This window comes from Lontra canadensis, unplaced genomic scaffold, assembly GCF_010015895.1.
Source record: "Lontra canadensis isolate GAN:19392208 unplaced genomic scaffold, GSC_riverotter_1.0 scaffold38, whole genome shotgun sequence".
Classification (NCBI taxonomy): Eukaryota; Metazoa; Chordata; class Mammalia; order Carnivora; family Mustelidae; genus Lontra; species Lontra canadensis.
This window is the reverse complement of record NW_022631032.1, coordinates 18,317,380-18,341,142: the sequence shown is the minus strand read 5'-3', so window position 1 is coordinate 18,341,142 and position 23,763 is coordinate 18,317,380. Positions and strand designations below refer to the sequence as shown.

General features: G+C 45.9%; 1 protein-coding gene across 3 annotated transcripts in view; it reads right to left on the bottom strand.

Moving 5' to 3' along the window:
• Nucleotides 1-905: 905 nt before the first annotated feature.
• GALNT15 (polypeptide N-acetylgalactosaminyltransferase 15) overlaps nucleotides 906-23,763 on the bottom strand; it is a 44,822-nt gene continuing 21,964 nt past the window's right edge. Inside the window, exons 4-10 of one of the 3 annotated variants that reach the window (XM_032869760.1) lie at nucleotides 18,423-18,590; nucleotides 16,023-16,140; nucleotides 13,808-14,002; nucleotides 11,076-11,207; nucleotides 10,614-10,718; nucleotides 5,419-5,562; nucleotides 906-2,938 (exon numbers count right to left, since the gene is read on the bottom strand). In XM_032869760.1, the coding sequence (XP_032725651.1) occupies nucleotides 2,795-2,938; nucleotides 5,419-5,562; nucleotides 10,614-10,718; nucleotides 11,076-11,207; nucleotides 13,808-14,002; nucleotides 16,023-16,140; nucleotides 18,423-18,590 (1,006 nt within the window). In that variant the 3' untranslated portion in view covers nucleotides 906-2,794. The remainder of the gene's footprint in view (nucleotides 2,939-5,418; nucleotides 5,563-10,613; nucleotides 10,719-11,075; nucleotides 11,208-13,807; nucleotides 14,003-16,022; nucleotides 16,141-18,422; nucleotides 18,591-23,763) is intronic. The other 2 variants (XM_032869761.1, XM_032869762.1) reach the window with 2 other exon arrangements.

Genomic DNA, 23,763 nt, shown 5'->3' with positions numbered 1-23,763 from the left:
AAAGAACTCTCCTGGTCAAAAGAGTAGAACTAGTAGACAGAATGAGAAAAGAGGAAAAGTGTTGATGGAGAGAGGAAAAGGAATTACACTGAGCAAGGTGTGTTGTCTTATATCATACAGGAGCAAATCATCCTGCCATGTGGATTCAAACAGAGCTCGATGAGAAGCAAAGAATAGAGTCCAAGAACTGGTCTGGTGGCCACTCTTTTAGTTCCAAGTAGCAACAGACTGCTGTTCACTGCTCAGAAAGTGGCCTACAGACCAGCATCAGCATCCCCTGGGAGCTCATTAGGAAGGCAGAATCTCAGGTCCCACCCCAGACCTACCAAATTAGAATCTGAGTCTTAATATAATCCCCACATGATCTGTGAATACAGTGAAATTTGAGGAGCACTGGATTGAGCCAAAATATTATGGCATGTCTCATGGACTCTGAGGACAGGGACCTAGCAAGACCTCAAGAACAAATCAGAACCATCAACCTGAATACAATCAAGATGTTCCATCGATCTCTTACCTCTACTCCTGAACAATAAAGTCCAATCATAAAAGTGAAGATCAAATTCTTGGGAATCAAATCTTTCAACTGCCAGGTTTCTCTACTTTTAAAAATGATTGTGTGGATAAAATCAAAGCAGAGTCCACAGAGAACAGAATTTGAACACTTGGTTACACTATGAGGAGAAGGTTGAATGTCTTTTTGAACTAAATGGAGACATCTGTTTTGTTTAAATTAAGGATTTGTAAGTACCAGCTAGGGACTGAGTTGACAGCCATTTCTATAATAAAGTAATAAATCATGGGGATGGTTAAGGAAGCAAGGAACCCTACATTCTTGCTTTATTCAACCAATTAAGCAATAAGCCATCTGGGTCCTTTTGATAATTACTGTCAAACACAACTTAGACAATTGAATTCAGCCTTTTATTTAATTATATTAATTTATTCCAGCAACTTCAAATACTCACAATGCCAATAATTAAGTTCATTTAAAAAAATAGAGGTCTTGTTTAATTTTTAGTTTGCAACTATTAATAGCATTTACAAGGTTGCTGTCTGAGAATTTTTAGCTCCATCTCAGCCTCAGGATGTTAGAGGAATTTGTTTTAAATATAGACATGTCTGAAGGAAGAAGACAGTGGCTAAAATCTCTTCTCTCAACAGGATGATCAGTCTATCCAGATCAGCACTATCCAATAGAACTATCTGCTGTGATAGAATGTTCTATGTCTGTGCTCTCCAGTACAGTAGCCACTAGGCATGGGCAGCTATTAAGCCCTAGACATGTGACCAGTACAACTGAAGAACTGAGTCTAATTTTTTTATTTTTAATGAATTTACATTTAAATAGCCACATGCGGCTAATGGCTACTGTGGACAGCACAAGTCTGGAGTGCATTCTGAGGAAGGATAAATGCAGTGGGCCATTGACTTAAGCTGATGGAAAAAGAATACATGATTATAATAGGCATTGTTTAGAAACCCTCACGTCCTACCTAGTTTTTCTTATTTGAAACACACTGACTTCTGAGATAGCCCAGAGGAGATCAAGATCTTTGAAGGGAGGTTTCTACGCTGACCCTAGGGAGAGCAAACTCTCCTCGGAGGAGAAATAGGCATAAATGGTGTCTTCCTAACAGCAGAACCAAGTCCACTCAACAGCTCCTTATGGCCGAACTAGGTAGGCCAGGTCACAGCAAGGAGAGCCATTCAGGTCTTGCTAGCACTGGATCTGCTCTATTGGAGGCATGTTCATGTTCCTTGCCCAGCTGTGAACATTCAACCCGCAGGCACATATGGGGGTCCCAGGCTAAGAAATGGCCACGTTAGTCCTAATGGACATTAATACCCAACTCTGGTTCCTTTCATATGAATTTTGGCTCAAATGCAGGCATTTCCCTACTAGCAGGCTTGCCTTTTTTGTGGAGGTTGCTATTTCTGATCCAGTCCATGCAAACCCTATAACCGGGCATCAGGAGAGTTTCTCAACTTCGTTATTGGGAATGCTCAGTCTGAGCTGACCCTTCCAATACCAACGACTAAAGAGAAATACATTGCATAAGATTCTGGTTGGGGTTAACCAAGGTAAAGAAGGGCTAGGGCAGGGTGAATGGAGGTAGAAAGTATGGAGGAAATTCTCATTTACATGAAAACATCCTATTCCAGGTCCGCTAGCTCTTTCCAGCTGCCAGGCTGAGCTGGAAAATTAAGTCAAAGCTCTTCCATCTCTCTTCAACCCAATTCTTTGCTCAGTGGCTTCTCTTCCTTCTTCTATGGCTTAGCCAGTGAACATGGAATTTGTCCTAATGAGCTTAATCCAAAGTTCTGGAAACTTCAGGCCTTTACAACCTCTTCACACTTTAATTTTCATTGTTGGCTACACAGATGATCCAAAGTAAGGCTATTTGCAAAAAATTTATCGATTGGATTTATGTATCCTTGGAGGTGTTACCTGAGACTGTCCATGCCTCTTTCCTTTATGAGAGATAAAAGCAATTATCAAGTGCTCAATAGAAAAAAAAATCTTATGTACTATGTAATGACCATCTACCAGTGATGAAGACAATGAGACAATGAATCCTCTTTTTTCTTTTTCTAAAACAGCCAACAGTCAATGCAATAAGGTGCAAGAAGGAAAGACTTTCTATATTCATTCACAGAGCTTTTTTCTCTACTATCACCAGGAGTACAAACACAAAAGGATCTGCTTCATGAAATATACATGCTCTTGTAGCTCTCTTGGGGCCGAATTGTGATGACTCAGCTTCTCTATTCCCTCTGACACTGGCATTCATCATTTATCCACACTGCTGATGTTGTCAAATCGCCACAGCTGGCTGGCTTTTCCATCACACTGGCGAAGGTACAAATCTTTACTGTTTTCCTGCACCACAGCTTCCATGCATTTCCCAGAAAGAATGTGGACAATCATTCCATTCTGAAAAGAGGGGAAAAAAAGGAAAAGAACAAGAAAAGAAAAGAAAGAAGAAGAAGAAGAAGAAAAAAAGTCAGTTCCCAGCAATCAGTCGGCAAAGGATATTCCTAAGCTTTGTGCTAATCATGATGAGACTCATAGAGGTGGTGCGAACTGGTCTGGTAAGGAACTGCAGTATGTTGGTTAACATAAAATATAATTTAGGTAGCCCTAAATAAAAATATCATTTGGAAGCTTGAGGTCATTAATTAAATTATCTTTATTGAGATTATATAATTGTGCTATTTTGGAGAGTTCTGGTTGGTAGCATGCCAGTATGTAGAGCATGTTTAGTCTATATACCTTACTGGTGACATTCACTGTTATCACTGTACTTGTACATTTTTGTTTTCGAAAACATTTAGTTTGGGGGTGCCTGGGTGGCTCAGTGGGTTAAGCCTCTGCCTTCGGCTCAGGTCATGATCTCAGGGTCTTGGGATTGAGCCCTGCATCGGGCTCTCTGCTCAGCAGGGAGCCTCCCTCTGCCTACCTCTCTGCCTACTTGTGGTCTCTCTTTCTGTCAAATAAATAAATAAAATCTTAAAAAAATTTTTTTTGGTTTGATCTCTGCCCCTTGTGAATCCAGCAATTTAGCACTTCTGCCACCAGGTTGCAGTAGAGAGTAAAGGCTCGAGGATACACAGAGGGGCAGTCAGTCAGGTTTGGAGGATGATGGCTGCTTCCTGCTCAAAATCCACCAGATTTGATATAGAATCCAGCCATCCTTTTTTCAACAACAACAAAAAAATATTTCTTGTTGAAAAGTTAAACATTTAACCAACAAGGCTGATAATGTCCATTTGTGTGTTTGGTTTTTGTTTTTTTTTTAGATAAAATTCATAAATCACAATATTCCCTCTTTTCAAGTATACAACTTGATGGCTTTTAGTATACTCACAGAGTGTATGCAATCCTCCGTGTAAAAAGAAACCCACTATCCATTAACAATAACTTCCTGCCCCTCCCTCCTCCTAGCTCCTGGAAATCACTAATTTACTTTCTGTATTAATGGATTTATCTATTCCGGACATATCTTATAAATGAAGTCAGAGAATACATGGCCTTTTGTGATTGGCTTCTTTCACTGCATGATATCTTCAAGGGTCATCCATGTTGTAGCATAAATACACCTAATTTCTTTTTTTTTCTTTTCATTGTGGTAAAAACAGATAATATAAAAGTTACCATCTTAACCATTTTTAAGAGTAAAGTTTAGTAGTGTTAAGTATATTCATGTTGTTGTGAAACAGATATTCAGAACTTTTTCATCTTTCAAGACTAAAACTCTGTACCTATTAAACAACTCTCCCCTCCCCCCCAGCTCCTGGTAACCACTATTTTACTTTCTGTTTTTATGAATTTGACTACTTTTGATACCTTATGTGGGTGGAATCGTACTGCACTTGTCCTTTGTGACACATTTATTTTACTTAGTGTGATGTCCTCCAGGTTCATCCATGCTGTGGCATGGGACAGAATTTCCTTTCCTTTTAAGGTTGAATAGTATTCCATTATATGTCTACCACATTTTGTTTATCCATTCATCCATCATTGAATGCTTGGGTTGCTTCTACCTCTTGGCTATTATAAATAGTACTATTATGAACAGTACTTCATTCCTTTTTATGGCTGAACAATACTTTAAATTTTAAAGTCTTAGTTTTTAATGTCTGAATTATACTGGGTGAATCTTACTCACTAATCTTTTCCTTATTATTTTAAAATGCTCTTTTTTAATTTTTTTTAAAAGATTTTATTTATTTATTTGACAGACAGAGATCACAAGTAGGCAGAGAGGCAGGCTGAGAGAGAGGAGGAAGCAGGCTCTCCGCTGAGCAGAGAGCCCGATGCGGGGCTCGATCCCAGGACACTGGGATCATGACCTGAGCTGAAGGCAGAGGCTTTAACCCACTGAGCCACCCAGGCGCCCCTAAAATGCTCTTTTTAAAACATATCTTATCCACAGGACTTGGTTAGAATGATCCTTTATGATCATTCATAATGGACCTTAACTTGGTTTCTAAGATGTCTTTGAGCATGTGTGAGTCCCGAGTTTTAGGTTCACTTGTCACCAAGTAGAGAAAGAAGGGCCATTCTATCGCTCCTAAAACCACATCTCTGAGGTAGCTGACTGCTTCTGTAACACGCGCCATGGTCTTACTGGTGACCTGAACTAAGAAACTTCAAAAAGGGACTATCTCCTCTGTCTGCCATGGTCACAGTCAGAGCTTTACAGAGATGTGGCAAATCAGTACACTTCAAGGTCCTGGTGAACCAACTTTGCTGCAAGGTTGGCTTTACTTCCCCCTGAGGACTTAATGCTAAGTCACTAAGTTCAACAGCAGGGGCACTGGCTGGTATGGTAGTACTTGACCTCTTAGAAGACCCTGGGACACCGTCCCAGCTGGAGACACTGCTGCACACTTCCTGAACAGATTACATACCTCTTGGAAGTCCCAGTACTGTTGATGGATGTCAGGGCCTTCCTCCGTGCAGTTCTGAAGAATCACCTGCTCTTGCCTGACAGCAAAGCACAGGTGCTGTGGGCTGCCAAAGTGGATCCCCTTCCTGCTGGTGTGCTTGAGGTGCTGGGACAGGGGAATGGTCGTTAGCATAGCTAGAAGGAGATCTACTCCAAAGCTGGAGATGCAGGAAGAAGAGCTCACCATAGAGCTGAGGTCCAGAGGTAATCTTTAGATTTTACGAGGGTCAGCAATACCATATCTCATAGTCAAATCTACACATACAATGCTAGACTACACTTAGCCTCTGAAATCTCCACATGCCACCTGCTGTTGCATTCATATTTATTTGTTCTGGCATGTGTTCCCATGATTCTATTTCCTGCATCACGGATGAGGCCATAAAGAATGCTTGTGTTGTGGGAGTGCTCTGGAAGAGGAGCAGATGAGGAACACTCTTGGGGCCCAAGGGGATCTCTTTCTGGAGAGATCTGACCTGGCCTGTAACTAATTCTCCTGCTGTCTGTTGCATCTGCTGACTCTTGCTCATGGTCATTTTGTCCTCCCATTTTTTTTTTTTTTAGGGTTTCATGTATTTGACAGAAATCACAAGTAGGCAGAGAGGCAGGCGGCAGGCCGGGGCGGGGGGTGGGGGCGGGAAGCAGGATCCCTGCCAAGCAGAGACCTTATGCAGGCCTTGATCCCAGGACCATGAGACCATGACCTGAGCGAAGGCAGTGGCTTAACCCACTGAGCCACCCATGCGGCCCATCCTCCCATGTTTCATAGTATTGGATGTGCATGTCTTTGCAGAGGGGCTTTAACTGTAGGAAGCCTGTGTGTCCCAGCTGGAGAGCACTTTCCTAACAAAACCATTTTCTGTTCTGGCCAGGTACAGCCTGAATGATTTTTTATATTAATTTTGTGGCTGAGAGACAAAGTGATCTGTGCATTCATGTGGGGCCTCATGCCTAGAAGAGTTCAATGTTTTGGGTTTAATATACTTGGTTTAGTGTTCTGTTGTTACTATCTTGAAATTCTTAATAATTGTTGAATGATGGACCCCACATTTTCATTTTGCACTGGGACCCACGAATTTGGTAGCCAGTCCTGCTTAAGGATTCCCATACCACACATAAATTTGAACCCTAAACCCAAATTAGATGCAGATTTGTGGTTAAAAGAATTTTTTTTTTTTTTAAGTTCCTTTCTCCTATACAAAGACCCTGTGGAGACAAACAAGTTTCCTTGTCATCTTCTTGGGGCAGTGGGTGGATTTTTCTAGTCAAACTTTTGGCAGATAGGTTACTCTTTGAAGGTCAAAGTTGGCTGTATGTGATGTCTCATTTCCAACTTCTCTTCTGTCACAGGCTATAGATAGGCTCTCATTAACTACTCTTACATGTAACTAATGACTTTGGATTCCCCAGTTTCCCTCACCTCAGGCAGGGAGCTTGGCCAATGCCATATGGCTCCATTTTCGGTTGCCTTCTGATTTTTGGCCCCTGGAGATTTCCCTTTGTTACAAATTCAGTTAGGTATGTATTTCTTCTTAATTTTTATATGGCATATCTAAGTGTTTTGAGGAGAAGGGCTTTCAGCTTATCTAGCTCATGACTTTGCTACATATCAAGTCCTTGCTAGTCCCCTCTTCCCCACCAAGAATCAGAACCCCCACCACGTTCTGGTGGCATGCAGGAGACTGCATGATTCCCAACTGCAGAAGAGGAAACCAAGACTCGGAGGTGTTAAGAAGGCTTCTGATGTCATGCAGCTAGAAAGTGGTGAGCTGTTTCTACCACATCACATGGCTTCCTCACTTAGCTTTATATCTATGTCCTCCTCCCCTGTGCCAGGGGTGAATGCATTTTGGTATGATCTGGAACACTGGTAAAGGGCAAAAGTGAAAGAGGCCACATGGATCCTGAGCACCTGGTTCCACACGTGCCCTCCTGATGCAAGCCTTCCTCTGGGATCCCAGGGCCCACACTGCCAAGCCTGGCTTCATGGGTCCTCCCTGCAGGGCTGGACTCCAGACCCTCCAAGACATGTTCTGGAGTTTGCTCCCAGACTCTTGGAGCCTTACTTGACTCATTTGATCAATGATCAACTTGTACTTTGTTGTTTATTTTTAACAGAGACCTTAAAGCAAAGGCCCCTGTCCAAGGCTGACAGAGATTTGGGGGAAAGCTAGGCTTTCTAGGTTCATCCAAGTTGTGAAATGAGTGGACCCACCAACCCTCAGCTAGCATCACTGAGGCTTCCCAACACCTTGGGAAGTTATTCTGTGATAGAAATTTGAGAAGAATCTATACCATAAGATACAAAGACACCTTTCCAATAACCAAGAGGCCTACATGCGTGCTGGAATGACCCTGCAGCATCTAGAGCCTTTCCCTGACTTAGTTACCTTCTTCTCTCCTCAGGCAATAGCGGGCATGAAGTTTATCAGCCTCTGGGGTGCCGCAGGAGGAGACATGGTTTTTCACTTTGACTCCTTCCTTTAGCTTCTGGAAGTTACGAACCAGGGGTTTTAGAGCCCATGGACCATAAGGGGCTTCAAGAGATCCATGAACCCTGATAATTTTTAAAAATTTTGTCCAGATGTGCTTATATGTGTTTTTTTTTTCTGGGAAATTGTCCTTAGAATTCATCACCTTCTTAAAGGAACCATGTGACTTATAATAAAGATTCTGACTCCATGTGTGATGTCTGACCTCTGAGATTTCAAGCTCCACCCCCTTCGCCTTATCCCCTTCCTGCACTTCAGGGCAAGCTCATAAGAAATCCCAGTCCTGGGGTGCCTGGGTGATTCAGTGGGTTAAGCCTCTGCCTTCAGCTCAGGTCATGATCCCAGGGTCCTGGGATGGAGCCCCACATCAGGCTCTCTGCTCAGCAGGGAGCCTGCTTACCCCCCCACCCGCCTCCTCTCTCTCTGCCTGCCTCTCTGCCTAATTGTGATCTCTGTCTGTCAAATAAATAATATCTTTAAAATTTTTTTTTCTTTTAAAAATAAGAAAGAAAGAAATTCCAGTCCTTTCTTCTTTGGTGCTGGCAGGAAGTTCAAACCAGGTCAGCCCCGCTGGACCTGGGAACACTCACCTGGCCCATCCCCCGACCACATAAGCGCCAAAGCCAGTTGCCACCTGCCTGGGAGCCTGCCCTGCTCTCCCTGAGAAAGTCTCATGATGCTTTCCATTCTCTCCTGTTGCATGTGTGGAATCATCAGTCTCCAGATCTGAACCAGATTTGGAGTCAAGGGTTGATCTGCCCCAATGGGGCAATCGCCATATATGACCTAAAAAGGTTAAGAACCACAGGTGGGGAATGGACAAGCCACCGGAGACCCACCCTTACTAGGCCTAGATTTTAACCAGGCGCCACCTGGATTTCTCAGTGTTGATTTCAGACAGTCTGCCCTGAGATGAGCCATCTCTATCCAAGAACAGGAGCTCTGGCTCCGGGAGGGGCCTCTCCCTGTGGCAGGGTGCCTGTTGGGCATGTTCAGCCTTTCTCTTCAGCTGCCCTTTGGGCCATAAGCTTCTGCTGTTGCCAAGGCAGCCCCATCTTTGTCAGGTCCTGCCAGGGCCAGCTGTGCTGCAGAGCGGGGCCTCGGGGGAAAGCCATGCTTTTTTTCTGTCTTCACTGAAGCCTCTTGTCCCCTCCCCAAACAAGGTATCAGAGCACTGCATTGGAGAGGGGCCCTACCAACCTGGGCATCCCTGCAGAACTCCTGTGTTATACCCTTCTGCTCCCGAGGGACATTTGTACCCTCTGCTTTCCTTCTGAGCATGCAGGAAAAGGCTTCCTCCCTGTGGGAGGCATTTCAGAGACTAAATTGCTCTGTGCTTGGGAAATGTCCTGAATGAGGCAAATGCTGAACCCAGGAGCCAACGGCTCCATCTGTGTGTAAGCCTTCCTCTGGCAAGTGGAGCAGATGGTCACCTGAGGCCATGAGGCCTGTCTGCCCCAAAATCAGCCCTCCTTCTCCACTTCACACAGACACACAGACACATGCGTGTGCACACACACATGTGCAGAGACACCCACACAGAAACACAGACACACACACACCAGGCTCCTGTGGTGCCCTAAAAATCCCCCCTTTATGCACTCTGGCTCCCATAGAGCCACATTACATTCCTGAAAGCCACAGCACACCTGCGTGGGAGGCCTCAGAATCAGGGAACTGAGAAAAGCCTATAACCATGAGTCATGGGTTTGAGGCACCACTGCAAATGGAGAACACTTTCTGGGCTCCCCTCGCCTCTTCAGTGCTTCTGTGTCTGCACAACCCACTTGAGTGACCCGCTTTCCCCATCTCTGGTCCTAGTTGGCTGAAGATCTCTGGCTGGTCCACATGTTTCTGCTCACGTCCCGGCGGAAATGTATGTGCACGTGGTGGTTTTCTTTGACCTCTGATTATAGATGTTTAATTTAAATGAGGAGATTTTCCATAAACCCTGGGTTTCAAATGTCTTTTAAAATTTGGGGGTGGGACACCTGGGTGGCTCAGTTGGTTAAGCATCTGCCTTTGGCTCAGGTCATGATCCCAGGGTCCTGGGATCAAGTCCCACAACAGGCTCCCTGCGCGGCGGGAAGCCTGCTTCTCCTTGCGCCTCTGCCTGCTGCTCCCCCAGCCTGTGCTTGCTCTCTCTCTCTCTGATAAATAAATAAATAAATAAATAAATAAATAAATCTTAAAAAAAAAAAAGGATGTGATCTCATATGTTGAGCCCACTTTCATATTGAAGAGAAGACATCCGTTGAGTCTGGGGGACAGGTATCACGTGCTTTCAAATGGGCATGAGCTCCTCAGGACCAGCAGCCTCCACCCAGCTCACTGTGCTCACCCCCTTTCCCTGCCTGACCCTGGGCATATCTGAGCTTGTAACCCCCAGGCTGGTCACTCTCTGAGCCTCAGTTTCCTCATCTGCTCAATAAAAACATCAGCCAGATAGTCTCCATTTCCCTCAAGCCCAGATACGTGTCTTCTCTGATGATGGCCCGTGTTTGTGCTTGTGCCTGGGGGCAGGGTGGGCAGAGTCAGACAAGTCAGAGGAGCGGGGGACATGGGACCACTGAAAGGAGGTGCCCCAAAGGGAAGCGAGGAGCATCCCAGGAAGACCATTCTCAGGTCATCCCTTGCTGTGATCCTGAGAATTCTGATTACCCACCTGCTGCTGCCGGCTGTCACTGCAAGGAGCTAGCCTCATGGCACAGCCCAGGATGTCCCCTTCCGCCTGGCAATCTACACAGAAGCCAAGTCCAGTGTTGTGGAGCTGAAAGTGGACACCCATACAGAAGTGAACCCCAACATCCACTGTAAAGACACCCTCTGTCAGGCGCCATTCCTCTCCTCTCTCTCCCCAGTGTAGCTCATGGGGTCAGGTTCAGACCCAAAATGAGCAACGTCAAGCTGAAGCTTCTAATCCCAAGGGACAGGAGGCAGGCCACACCTGTCACGAAGAAGGACCCTGAGACAGGTTTCATGGCAACCAGTCGCCTCTCTCGGGGCAGGCACGAAAGCCTCGGGGGCCCCATGGACTTTGGGACTGTGTGGCCAGGGTTCAGTTTCTGTCTTAGGAGGCTGCCCACCCCCTCTCCTTCCTGTTCATCTTCCCCAGGTCATGCCTTGCCTTTCCAGAGAACCTGGGCCTGCACTCCGATGGGTACATCTCAGGGTAGATGTTGGCCAGAAACCAGTGGAACATCCGACAGCCCAGCCTCCTTTGCAGCTGCAGGCGTTCTGTGCAGTCTGGCTTCTCGGTCTGAGAAAGACACAGGCAGTGAGACGGGGAAGAAGCCGGCTGTTCGCCACCATTCATGCATGGGGGAAGGACAGAGGTGACTGAGGAGGTGGGACAGAGAGAGGGGACCAAGGCCATGGATCCCCAGGGCTGCAGACAAGGGGGAAGCTCATGTATTGGAAGAAGAGGTTTAAAAGGGACAGAATAGGATCGATGCTCCCTAAAGAGAGTTGTGGAACCAGCAATGTGGGTGTGAGGTCACACCCTCCCCATAATCCCTCACATTTTCGGTCAACAGAGACCATTATGCCAGAGCTCTAAGGACTTTTCTGTGGAAGCTGGCAAAATGGTGGGGCTTTGCTGGTGTGGTGCAGCACTAGAATGAGCCTTATGGAGGCAGGAAATGGCCCAAAGGCCACTCAGATGAAATAAGCTGGGAAATTGTGGGGTGAGGTAGAGACAAGGCAAGTTTACTTTTCTTCCCCTCTAAGTGCCCAATCTCTTCCATTAATGAATCATTCCTTTGGGTGATGCTATCCGCTTTCCTTGAGATTTTCCTTTATAATACAGTTGTCCTGGGATGGTTATCAGGTAAGTCCTTAACACTTTAGTATAAATTTACCTATTTGGCTATATTGATAAGATCTGAGAAAACCTGCCCATACATTTGGTACTAAGTCCTGGTTTAGGGAAGACAGGGGTGCTAAGGAGTGGTTAGAAAGATCAAAAACAAAAACAAAAGGGGGGGCACCCGGGTGGCTCAGTTGGTTAAGCATCCAACTCTTGATCTCTGCTCGGGTCTTAATCTCAGGGTCACGAGTTCAAGCCCCACTTCGGGCTCCATACAGGGCCTGGAGCCTACTTAATAAGAGAGAGAGAGATAGAGAGAGATAGAATATTTCCTGGGGTGAGGAGAAGAAAGGAGAGAGGCCTGGAATAAGAAGTCCATTTCAGAGTTCCAGCTTGATGGCCTCTAGGCTGCCAACTAGACACTGGGCTAACGGACTGTATGAAGTGAGTTTGGTTTGATTCGGCTTCCTCCTTCTTTACTCCTCAGATGGAAACGTTGGAAGGAGTAGGGCCTGAATCCTCCATGCTGAAATGCTCTCGGTATTCTCCTTAAATTGCGATCCCAAGCACCCAGCTCAGAAATGCCCAAGGAGATTGTTAAAAATGCAGATTCCTTGGCCCTACGCCCAACATTATGATTCAGTAGGTAGGGAATCTGCATTTTAATCATCTCTCCCGGTGAGTTTCAGCCACAGAAAGTCTGAGAACAACTTCTCTGAGGCAGGAATGTCTTGCTCATTCAGCATTTGTACCTACCATTAAACAAAGAGATCTATTACTCTTTCCTCTAGGAAATCAGTATAAGTTTTTTTTATCATTTCTTGGCATTCTGAGTGTTTGCTTAAGACCCCGCCAGCCATGCCTTAGGGCTGGACTTTGCTCCCAGAGCAGGAACATTCCTTCACGCACATCCCATCCCCTTCACCTTTCCTGGTAATGAAACAAACTGGCAAATCTACCCTGTCCTTGTCTGACCTCCAAGGAGGAGGCATGTTGACAATGAACTTGTCCTTCTGTACAACCTTGCCTGAGAAGAAAAAACAAGACAATATTAACTCTTCCAACAGTGAAACCCTGGCCTTATCTTTTGGGTGCCCAGAATTTCTGCATCTCAAAATCCACGTGAGGGTTTTGCAGGTGGAGTGGGAGAGGGGAAGGAAGGATAGAAACTGTAAAGCGAAATTAATTTTTAATTATTTAAATTTAAAGTAAATGCCTCTGCCTTCAGGAAGGCAGTGATATTCTTAATATCTCGACACTGACGTCAGCAACAGGACATTTCCAAAACAGCAATTAATAGAAATGCTCAACAGGGTTGAACAAAAAAGGTCTTCTCATTTACCAGTAGGAGGCGCCATTGTCCTTGTCAAAGTCATCAGATGAACAGATGGGGAGATCTGTGGCTCAGAGAATAGAGAACACCCAACAGTGTAGGCTGGCAAGGGGCTTGTGGGAATTGTCCCAAGACCTTTATGGGTCCAAGACATTTGTGGGTCCAAATCTTACCTTTGGAGCCCCTACTCCCAGCATAGCAAACATCAGTGGGAACGCGCATCTCATGTTGAATAGTGTGTATGTGTCAGCCCACAAGAATTGAGCTGAATGGCAGCTGAAAAAGCACTGCTTACGGACATTTAATTAAATGTTTAAATTTTAATTTTTCTGTGATTTGTTTTAGATCTTTTCTGTTTATTTTTATACTTTATTTGTTTCTTGTGTTGGATAATTTCATAGCCTTGAGCACTTTGCCCAGGATGAAAGGGCCCTCTGAGACCTGTTACTGCTTCTTTCCTGCCCAATCTGTCCTCTGTTCTCAGTGTCCTATGCCACTTCCCATAGATGTCATTCCACCGACATCTCTCCTGGTGGGCTCCAGGCCAAGACCAGCTGGGAGGCTCTGATTCCTGGAAGAGATGCTTGGGAGAGATGGGCAGCCCTGCCTGGTAGAAGAGCCCCTTAAGAGGGGCAACTTAAGGGAAGCACAAGCCAAAAGCTTTTATTTTCCCCTCCAGGCTAGAGGTCCAGAAGCCCCTGCCAGGATCTCTCCTTACCTTGCTCAAGGAGAAGGCCTCTGGGCTCTGCCTGTAGAAGGTCTCTTTGAAAGAGCCCAGCCAAGTCTCAGCAATGCGAACCTTGTTCCGCAGAGTGGCCTCCTGATCAACGGGGGAGTGGGTTTCCCGATTCCGGTAGATGTGTCCCACCCGAGAGCAGGGGAGGATTTCAACGGAGCCACCACAGAGCCAGACCTGCCAGAAAAGGAGAAAAATAAACATCTGAACACTATTCCAAGTTCACGGGAAGTGAAGGATCCAGGGGCTGGCAAAATGCACAAGAAATCAGGAGTGCGAAACAGGAAAGAGAATTCTAGTCCTCGGGGTGCCACAGAGTTTCTGGGTCTGGGAGTTCTGGGCTGGGGAGAGACAAGGTGGGAAGAACGGGTCCAGCTGTCCTGGGACAGAGCCAGTGGAGTAAGGGGGCCACATCCACACAGCAACCTGAACATGTCCTTCCCCTGAAGCACACCCACACATTTAGAGCTGCTAGACATGTGGCTTAGTATCTCTGTTCCCCAAAGCTGCTTCCTCAGGGAATAAGGGGTCCCTAGTGATCAGAGAATTTCTCAAAGCTTGTGATGTCCTCTGTTGCAAAGGCACCAGAGCCATTTATGTGGAGATCAAAGCAAGCTTTCCTTAAACATAGTCTACCCTTTTTCAAGAAAACCTTCTCACTATTCTCCACTAACCTTCCTGCCTATTCCCACAGGCCTGTAATTCATTTGACAGGAAGGCTTTCATGTCATCCTTAGGGATAAAGAGGAAAAACGAAAACGTTCCTAGCATAGGCAGCATATGAACTGGAACACACCAAAGATGGGGTTCCCAAACTATATGCCAAGGTACCCCAAGGGTGCCCCAGCAACCTCAAAGGGCCTCAAAGGGGTATTTTAAATGTTTGAGAGAAATGTAGTGACATCTGTCGGATGTTCTGCAAATGACAAGCTTGAGGTAATTCATGGTTTCAACATTAGATGGCTGCACTTTGTATAATAAACATCTCTACTAGGTTGGGCTTTCAGTGGTTGCTGTGATTAAAAAGCCAGTATCATGTTAAAATTGACATGGAGAGGGAAATGAGGGTGGTCGGGTCTGATCTGATTCCGAGGTTCAAGGAGCTGTGTGGTTCCCAATGGGTGCTGAATTTTTAAGACAAATACTTATTTTTTGGAGCTACAGTAGTTCCCTCTTATCCATGGGAGATATGTTCAAGACCCGTTGTAGATGCCTGAAATCACCGATAGTTCTGGATTCTCTGTATACTATGTCTTTTCTTAGACATACATACATACATACCTGTGATAAAGCTTCATTTATAAATTAGGCACAGAAGGAGATTAACAACTAATAATAAAATAGAACAATATAATGATATACTATAATAAAAGTTACATGAATGTGGTGTCTTTCTCTCAAAATATCTTCCTCTTTTTTTTTTTAAAGATTTTATTTATTTATTTGACAGAGAGTGAAGAAGAGAGAGAGAGATTAGAGAAAGCACGAGCAGAAGCAGGGGCAGCAGGAGAAGGAGATGCAGGCTCTCCTCTGAGCAGGGAGCCTGATGCGCGACTCCATCCCAGGACCCTGAGATCATGACCTGAGTCGAAGGCAGATGCTCAACCAACTGAGCCACTCAGGTGCCCCTTTCAAAATATCTTCTTATAGGGTACCCGCCCTTCTTGTGATGCTGCAAAATGATAAAATGTCCCTGTGATGAGATGGAATGAGAGAAATGTGGCAGACACTGTGACCTGGCGTTCGGCTACCACCAACCTGACGATACCTCAGAAGGACGATCGTCTGCTTCTGATCATGGCTGACCACGGGCAAATGAAACCACAGATAAGGGACCACTGTACTTAGGGCATGGAACTTTCTGGCATTGGTTTGGGCCTGTGGGTGCTGCGAATAATGACGGGGCCGTGCAAAGAGAATGTACGGGAATCCCTGCGTGACAGTATTCTTGGCTGATACCGTGCCCTTTCCTACAGGCAGGTTTCCTAGCTGGCTTCATGAGGGAAGCTGGGGGCACAGTCTAGGTAGGGCATGAGACAGATGGGGAGGGGAGATTTGACATACCCCATTTCATGATTTTACACTTTGCCTGCAGCCTTTGACCTGACCAGGAGCATTTCTAATGGCTGCCCCCAAGCTGGGGCCTTACCCACTACTCAACAGAAGCCCCTAGCTCCTCCCTTGGTCCAGGACATACCTTGAGAGACAGCTCGAGGTTTTCTCCACCCTGCAGAGACATGAGAGGGTCATACGCTCCAGTGTTTTGGAAGTAACGTCTGTCGATGGCCACAACCCCGCTGGGCACCACGGGGCTCCTGGGCAGAGAGAAAATGGAACAGACGGCAGTTCAGAACCCCGAGCATATCAGGAAGGCTTATCCTGCAGGAGCTCTAGGGGCCAAGAGAGTGGGCTACAGGCTCAGATAGACCTCGATGCTTTTAACTGCAAGACCAGAGCCAAGCAACCACATCAAAAATCCCAGCATTTTATGAGAAGGGAGCTACGGTTGCCTGGGCCCTTTATACCTCCTAAAGGGAGGGCCATGGGGCTGTACCCAAGGCTCCCCTTACCTCTGGCTTGAGTGCCTCTAGAGAGACCTTTGGGAAGAAGGTCTTGGTTCGCATAATATACGCTAAGACAGGTAGCATCAGGCCTGCACAAAGAGAAACAGGATATTTCTTCCCACATCCCAAGGTGGGACTTGGGCAGATACTGAGAGGAGGGTGCCGGCCGCTGGGGGCTGGGTGTGCCAACCTCTGGCCAGAGGCCATGACCAGTGAAAGTGCATCGTGGTGAACACTGATGCTGGATAGCTTGAGCCCAAGGTGGGACACTCCCTCCCCACACCAATGCTGTACCCCCCGCAGAAGTCTGGAGCTCAAAATCAACTTCAGGGAGACAGGGAGAGGGGACAAGCTTAGATGATAGATTTGAATATGAGGTCACTAAGCTGTCATGGAATTTGACTAACTTGCATGGAAGTTTTCTGCTGTTAGGTGCAAGGGGGGTTAAGATAGACATGACCTAAGTCCAGTTATTAGAAAATAAAGACCATTTTTTTTTTTTTTTGCACTTCTAAGCTTGTGGCTTATCAAACTTCTGTTAGAGTCATACTCCCTTGGGCAGACCCTTGGTAAGGCCTATTTGTGCCTAGCGCCTTCATTCTGTGTCCCTGTACTAGGCCTTCAGAAGCCAGCTGGATAACTGGTGGGTGTTGGGCCGTGTATGATGGAGATGGACCATGGCTAATGGAGGTCAACTGCCCGAGATGAACACCACAGGATTCCTTGTCCCACGGGTTCTTCTTAGAATGTGACATTGACATGAGGGGTAGGGTCTATGTCTCCTTCCCTTGAACCTAGGTGGGCCTGTAATTTTTCTGGAAGTGACCCTGGGTGACTTCTGAGGCTTGGTGAGAGAAGGGGATACATCCTCTAAAACATTATACTGAGTGAAAGAAGACAGGAAAGGTCACACATCATATGATTCCATTTACATGCCATATCCAGAATAGATCTATACATAGAGACAGACAGTGGTTGCCAGGCACTGGGGGGAGGAGGGGGTGGAGAAAACCACTTAATAGGTATGGGAATCTACTTTACAGTGATGGAAATGTTTTCAGCACAAGATTGAGGTGGTGGTTCACAACTTGGGCTACTTGCTGCAGGATTGTTTGTATTTAAATGGCTCATTTGTGGCATGTGAAATTCACCTCAACAAATTGTTTTTTTAAAGGGAGCAGGGGATACAGCTTGTTTCACTTGGCCATCTTGGAATACTTTGTCTCAGAACCCAGTGTTATCATCCAGCAAGCCCCAGGTGCAGTGGCTTGCTGGAGGGATTGGGTAAGTTCCCGTGGGGGTCCCAGCTGATGGCCAGTATCATTGGCGTCCCACCCCCACTGCCATCTTGAGCCATTTCCTGCCATCTTGGATACCATGCAACAGAGACCACCAACCTTAGTGCTCTCTTTCATAATTCCTGACCCCCAGAATCTGTGAGCTTAATAAAACTGTTGTTCTATAGCACTAAGTTTGGGTGGTTTGTTATGCAAAAGAAGATATCTATAACATCTTCTTAAATAGAATACTTGTCCAAAACCCAAACATGCCCCAACACCAAAGCAAACAACCCATAAAATTTGATGTATTTTGAGAGTTAGGGTGTCTTAGCATTCACCTGATTGAATCCTTATTTCTTAGCAAGAAAGCACCTGAGGTTAGGGAAATCCAGTGTTACCTGGGGAGGAAGAGTTAAGTCAAGATTCCAACTCGGGTTCTCTCACTGCCGCAAATGGAGACATCCACTGAAGAAAGCACCTGAAAGAGCTTAAGCTGGACCCCATTCCCATAAGAATATACTAATAATAACACCAAGGGTTGAGTGCCCAGTACTCTCTCCGTGCTTTTCGCATAGTGACTCTTTCAATCTTCACAACAACCGTGTTATCCCTAATTCACTGATGAGGAAACTGAGGCACAGATTGAGTAACTTGCTGGGAAGCTTGCAGGGCCAGGATTTGATCCCAAGCAGTTTGGCTGCCGAGTCCTTCCTGAGGAAGCGAAGGAGAAACAGGCTATGTGAAGAGCCTCACCTGATGGGGCTGATGGGGGACTGGAGAGCCTTCCTGTCTCGCTCTGGCAGAGGCTCCCAGTGGAAATCCAGCTTCCAGTCCAACACCCCACGCTGCAGGTCCTTGGAGGGGTAATACTGGAAAGTCTTCCAGTCAATTACATCTATGACAGGAGACACCACTCGGCTCCTGGAAGGAATCGTGGAATCAAATAAGGGATACAAACCGTTCACTTGCTGGGGGATAGACGTGTAATCTACACCCACACTGCGTAACATGGCAGCCAGGAGCCCCATGGGGCTGGCGGGCACCTAAAATATGGCCTGTCTGAATTGAGATGTGGTGTAAGTACAAAACACACGCTGGATTTAGAAGACTTAGTATGAAAAAAAGATGTAGAAATCTCAGTAATTTTGACATCGATTACATGTTGAAATGATAGCATTTTGGATATAGTGGGCTTACTAAAATATATTACTAACATTAATTGCATCTGTTTCTTTTTGTTTGGTAATATGACTATTAGAAACATTTAAATTATGTACATGGCTTGTCATATTTCCATTAAACGGCACTGTTCTAGAAAGTATGTTTTTCCATAAGGAATCAGGGAACCATTTAAGTAAAGAGCATGCCTGCCTCTTTCTTTTTTGAAAAACCTCTGTTGACAGCAGCAAAGGACAAGAGAGTGGGATTCTAGGCTCAGCTCTGCAGCATGTGTCTGGGCCTCAGTGTCTTCAGTCATAGAATGGGAATTTGAACCACTTCCCATAGCCGCCTTTCTCAGCTGTAACGTTCTGAGACTATGGCTCTTGACTTCTTTGGGGGCCTTTGATCCCTTTGAGAATCAGGGGAAAACTATGGACTCCTCTTCAGAAAAATAATCACATGCACGTATCCAAAATATGATGCACAATTTCAGAAGGTTCACAGGTCCCTTGCTCTAGGGTCAAATTCTTGTTCCTCCCTGTATCAGACAACTTGATGGGTGTGAGGAATGAGGACCACCAAGCTCCAGCAGCGTCCCTGGTGTAAAGGCACCTGTATGAGCACGCGGCGTCTACAGGCCAAGCGCAGTCCCAAGCTGAGGCTTGCCTGCTTACCCACTTACTGATGCTGTTGGTGACTAGATTTTACCCCCTTTGTGCTGTTGTTGTTTGTTTTGCTTTGCTTGCACGGCCTGGGGTATGACTTCAGAAAGGGTGATGGGGGGAAATGATACAGGTCAGAAACCTCACATTTTAACCGAACAGGTCATGACTTAGGCGTACCAGGAGCTGATCTCCTCCTAGCCAATATCTCAGTCACATTTTTTTCTGGCCTCTCATGACTCTTACTTCTAAAATCTATGCCATGCTGTGCCCGAGTGGCTCCATCAGTTAAGCCTCCAACTCTTGATTTTGGCTCGGGTCATGATCTCAGGGTTGGTCGTGAGATCAAGCCCTGCATTGGGCTCTGCGCTGACCCAGGAGCCTGCTTAAAATTCTCTTTCTCTCCTTTTCCCTGTGCCCCTCCGCTTCCCCCCTGCTCGCTCTCACTCTCTCTCTCTCTCTCTCTAAAATAAAATAAGTTAAAATCTATGCCATAAAGTGGATCAGGCCTGAACTCAGGGGGTGCTGGAAGTTCTCATTCAAAGAGAAGAGAGATTCCTGGCAGAGAGATGCCCACCACACTGTTTATACCTCTATCGATTTCCATCTCTATTTCTTCCATCTCACAGATGGCCAGGCCGGAGTAGCCCAGGCTACATGGAGAGGGCCAGGCTGGTCCTAGGCCTCAATTATCTGTCCTTAAGTGGCTGACATTGACAGAAGAGTCATGGGGTTTATATTTAGAACAAAGATCCCAATATGATTTTCCTGCCCTTTTCACACTCTTCCCTCTGGAAGGTAAAGGAAACTTAATCCATCTGGGTCCCCTCTACTTCTGGCATCCTGAATTGATCTGAGAAAACTGAGAAGCAAGATCAAAGGAAAAAGGAGGACACCCAGCCCCCCTCCCAAGTCCCCACTTACTGGGGAGTGAACTGAGCAGATGGGATGGATTTGGCTACTGGCAAAGCATTTTGTGGAATTTCAGAGTCAAGAGCCAGGGAAGCCATGTGGCTGAATCCTGAAGAATCCCATCAAATTCGTGCCATCTTAGTAATCACAGTGGGATAGGAAAGGACATTGTATCCAAGCATCCATACAACTAGCTGGTCTTAGATCTTTGAGCTGTGTCCTTCCTGACAAAGCTATGCATTAGTTTTGACCAGAAAATGGGAACTCTAGAATACTGCTAGGTTTCTCTATTTGCTCTGTTTTGCTGGAAGCTCAGAGTCCTATGCAAAGATCATGGTTGATAACCGTATCCCCCGAAATATCCAATGTTATCTTTTTCTGTCTGAGATCTCCCTTTCCTTCTGTTTTAATGAGACACCTAAGTGAAGAGTCAGGAGACACTCTGAGTGCCTTTTGGATAGAGACAAAGAGGATAGCAGCTGCTTACCCACTGTTGAATTAAGGAGTAACTACAGTCTCGTGACTCAAAAATCATGATTTAAAAAACCCAAACAGTCTTATATTTAGTTTCAGGTTCCATACCTACAGATGTGTCTGGTGTTCTTGGAATACATTTAAAGCAAAATAGCAAGGCTGCCCTGTTTGACTTGGAAGGAGCTAGAAGTGTCTGCTTACACCTTCATTCTGTCTTGCAAATTGAGTTTTAACTCTCAGGCAAGTACAAGGTTGATTCTCTCTTAAGCTTTTCTAAGCTCCAGGGAGTCAGGCAGCTGGTTTCCAAAGACAAACAGGGGTCGTAGAGCTGTCTGCAAAGACTGGCTGACTGCAGAACGTGAGCTCAGCTAATAAGCTACTGGCCAAGTGTTCAAAAGGTAACTGTGGCTTCAACCTTACCAACCGGACCTAGGCTACTCATCGGCCCTAGCTTACCTCATCCCTCTTTGTTACTCCTGCAGCTCCCTGTTCCTCCTGCTCTGTGATATCTAAAGTCGTTTTGGAAGTTCACACAAATTCTTGGTGTTGCAGAAAGTATCTTATATCGAGATGCAAAAGTCTCTGAATGTTCTAATCCCAGAGCTCTTGCTTCTCAAGCGTGCCCCCAAGACTCAAGAGTCAGCCATTTCAGGACTCTGTCATGTTGAAGGGTGTGTGGTAGGATGAGGGCTGGAGAGTTTCCCTGGGGCAGGAGACCAAAAGAAGGCTGCTCCCTTTGTGGGCTGGAGGTAGCTTGGTCCCCCTGTTGCTCCTCACCACCCCCCCACACACATTCACATGGGATTCCTCACACTGCTTTCTATCATTTAACCCCTTGCAGGGCAGGGTGATGGGAGGTGGTTTGTTCCCTGTCCTACCTTGCTTCTCCCCATTGAGCAACCTCAGCCTTAGCTGAACACTATGTGACCTCATGAACTAGATGTCTCTAAGATACAGGACCAGATCAAATTCAAGGGGAAAACAGCTTGGACAACCTGTGGAGCCGGTATCACCCCTCAGGGGGTATTGTCTTTCAGCACTTCACAAAGGACTGCCCCTTTCCCACTGGAAACCTTCATTTTTCTAGCACCATGACTCTCACTCCATGGCTTGGCTATTAGAGCTGACAGTTAGCAGAAGGCAGTTGACAGCTGGCAGCTAGAATAACAGCTACCCCTGATCTTCATCTTTGTTACTTTACCCGGAAACCAACTACCAATCAGCACCTCCAACACTGCTCTAAAAAATGCTCTTTGAGCAACTCTGTCTGCTGCTATGTACAGTTATGTGGGTTGTGCACTGCCCAAACTTAGAGAATGCTTCAAATATCATAGACACTGTAATTTGCATACTTAATTCTAAAATTTCTGGCAGTTATCATTAAAGTAACTTGTTCTAAAAAAAATGAATGTATTATGACACATGTTCTGAGAAATGAGAGTAAAGGGTAATGAGGAAGGGAATCCTCTTACCAGTTCACACAAAGTTGCCATATGGCTTTCTATAGACCTGTTATGTGGGCAGGGGTAGGGAACCAGAACTAGGAACCAGGACTTGAACCCTCTGGTCAGGATGCTGAGGAAGTTATGACTCTTTGAAATAGCTGATTTATGGCTTATTACACTGTTACTCATCATCTCACTTTACCTTTTAAATGAAAAGTCTTAAAGACCATTTCTTGCCTTCTGCACAATGGGTCCTCACCTGGGGACAGAATGTTTCTTGCCACGAGCTTCAGAGCCAGTTGGGGCCCCTTTCCTCTCTTCAAGAGCAGCAGCTGTTATAAGTGGGCCCAATGGCTTCTACAACTTTGCTCCCCATGAGGTGAGCTACCATGGGAAGGCAGAGGAAACACTTGAACAAAACTGCTCTAGGAGCAAAGAAGACCTTGAAAGGGCCACTCTCCCAGGCCATGGATTTCAGAGCTTCACTGGATGTAGAGAGAGATGAGAACCCATGAGAGCTAGCTTTTCTTTCAGACCCTCACCTATGAAGGCCTGCAAGCCGAACACTAGGGCCCAAAGAAAACAGGGTACACAGGAAGTTGTGAAAGAGGTTTGGGATGACAAAAAGATGGTTAAACTATAGAAGAGAGGGGATGTGAAAAGGAAGCCAAGCCAAAATGGGGTCTAAGACCACAGGCCATGTGTGCGTGCATGTGTGTTGGGGGGCGGAGAGGCAGGGGGAGAGGGAAAGAGAATAAGAGGGAAGGAGAGGGGGAGGGGAGAAGTTGGATAAAGAGGGGAAGGAAAGAGCCCAGGAAATGAAAACTTCATGGACCCACCTCTTAACTGTGGAAGGTTTCTCAGGGAGCCCCATTTTATTTATAGCTGAGGACACTGAGGGATTGCCAAGTCTTCCTCTCTCAGCCTAGAGTGAGAAATCTCCAGATCTGTGAAAATGGCACCAATGTGAGAAGCAGACGTGAGGGGCTCGTTCTAATCAATGTTTTAACACATGTCTCACAACGAGGGTGGAGGGAAGGAATGAGTAAATGTCACTCCCTGATCAACTTCTCCAATTCTTAAAATAACTCAGACAACAAAAAGAGCAATAGACTCAGAGTTAGAACACCTGACACAGTGGCAAAGTCTTCGCATGCCCTCGCATATCACTTCACCCCGTGAAACCCCACTATCCCTCTCTGTGAAACAGAAACAGAAGTACCTGCCTCAGGCATCTCATGGGGAGGTCAGTAAAGAATTGTATGAAAAGGTCTATTCGGGTTATACATACATAAGGCTATATATTAAGTCTTGGATTCCTAAATGTCTGTATAAAAAAAGCATAGACAACAGCCTAGCTGTTGAGTGACTGTGTGACCCTGAGGGGTCTCCTTTGCCCTCCCTGGAACTCAGTTCTTTTCAGCAGTGAAATCGTGAGAT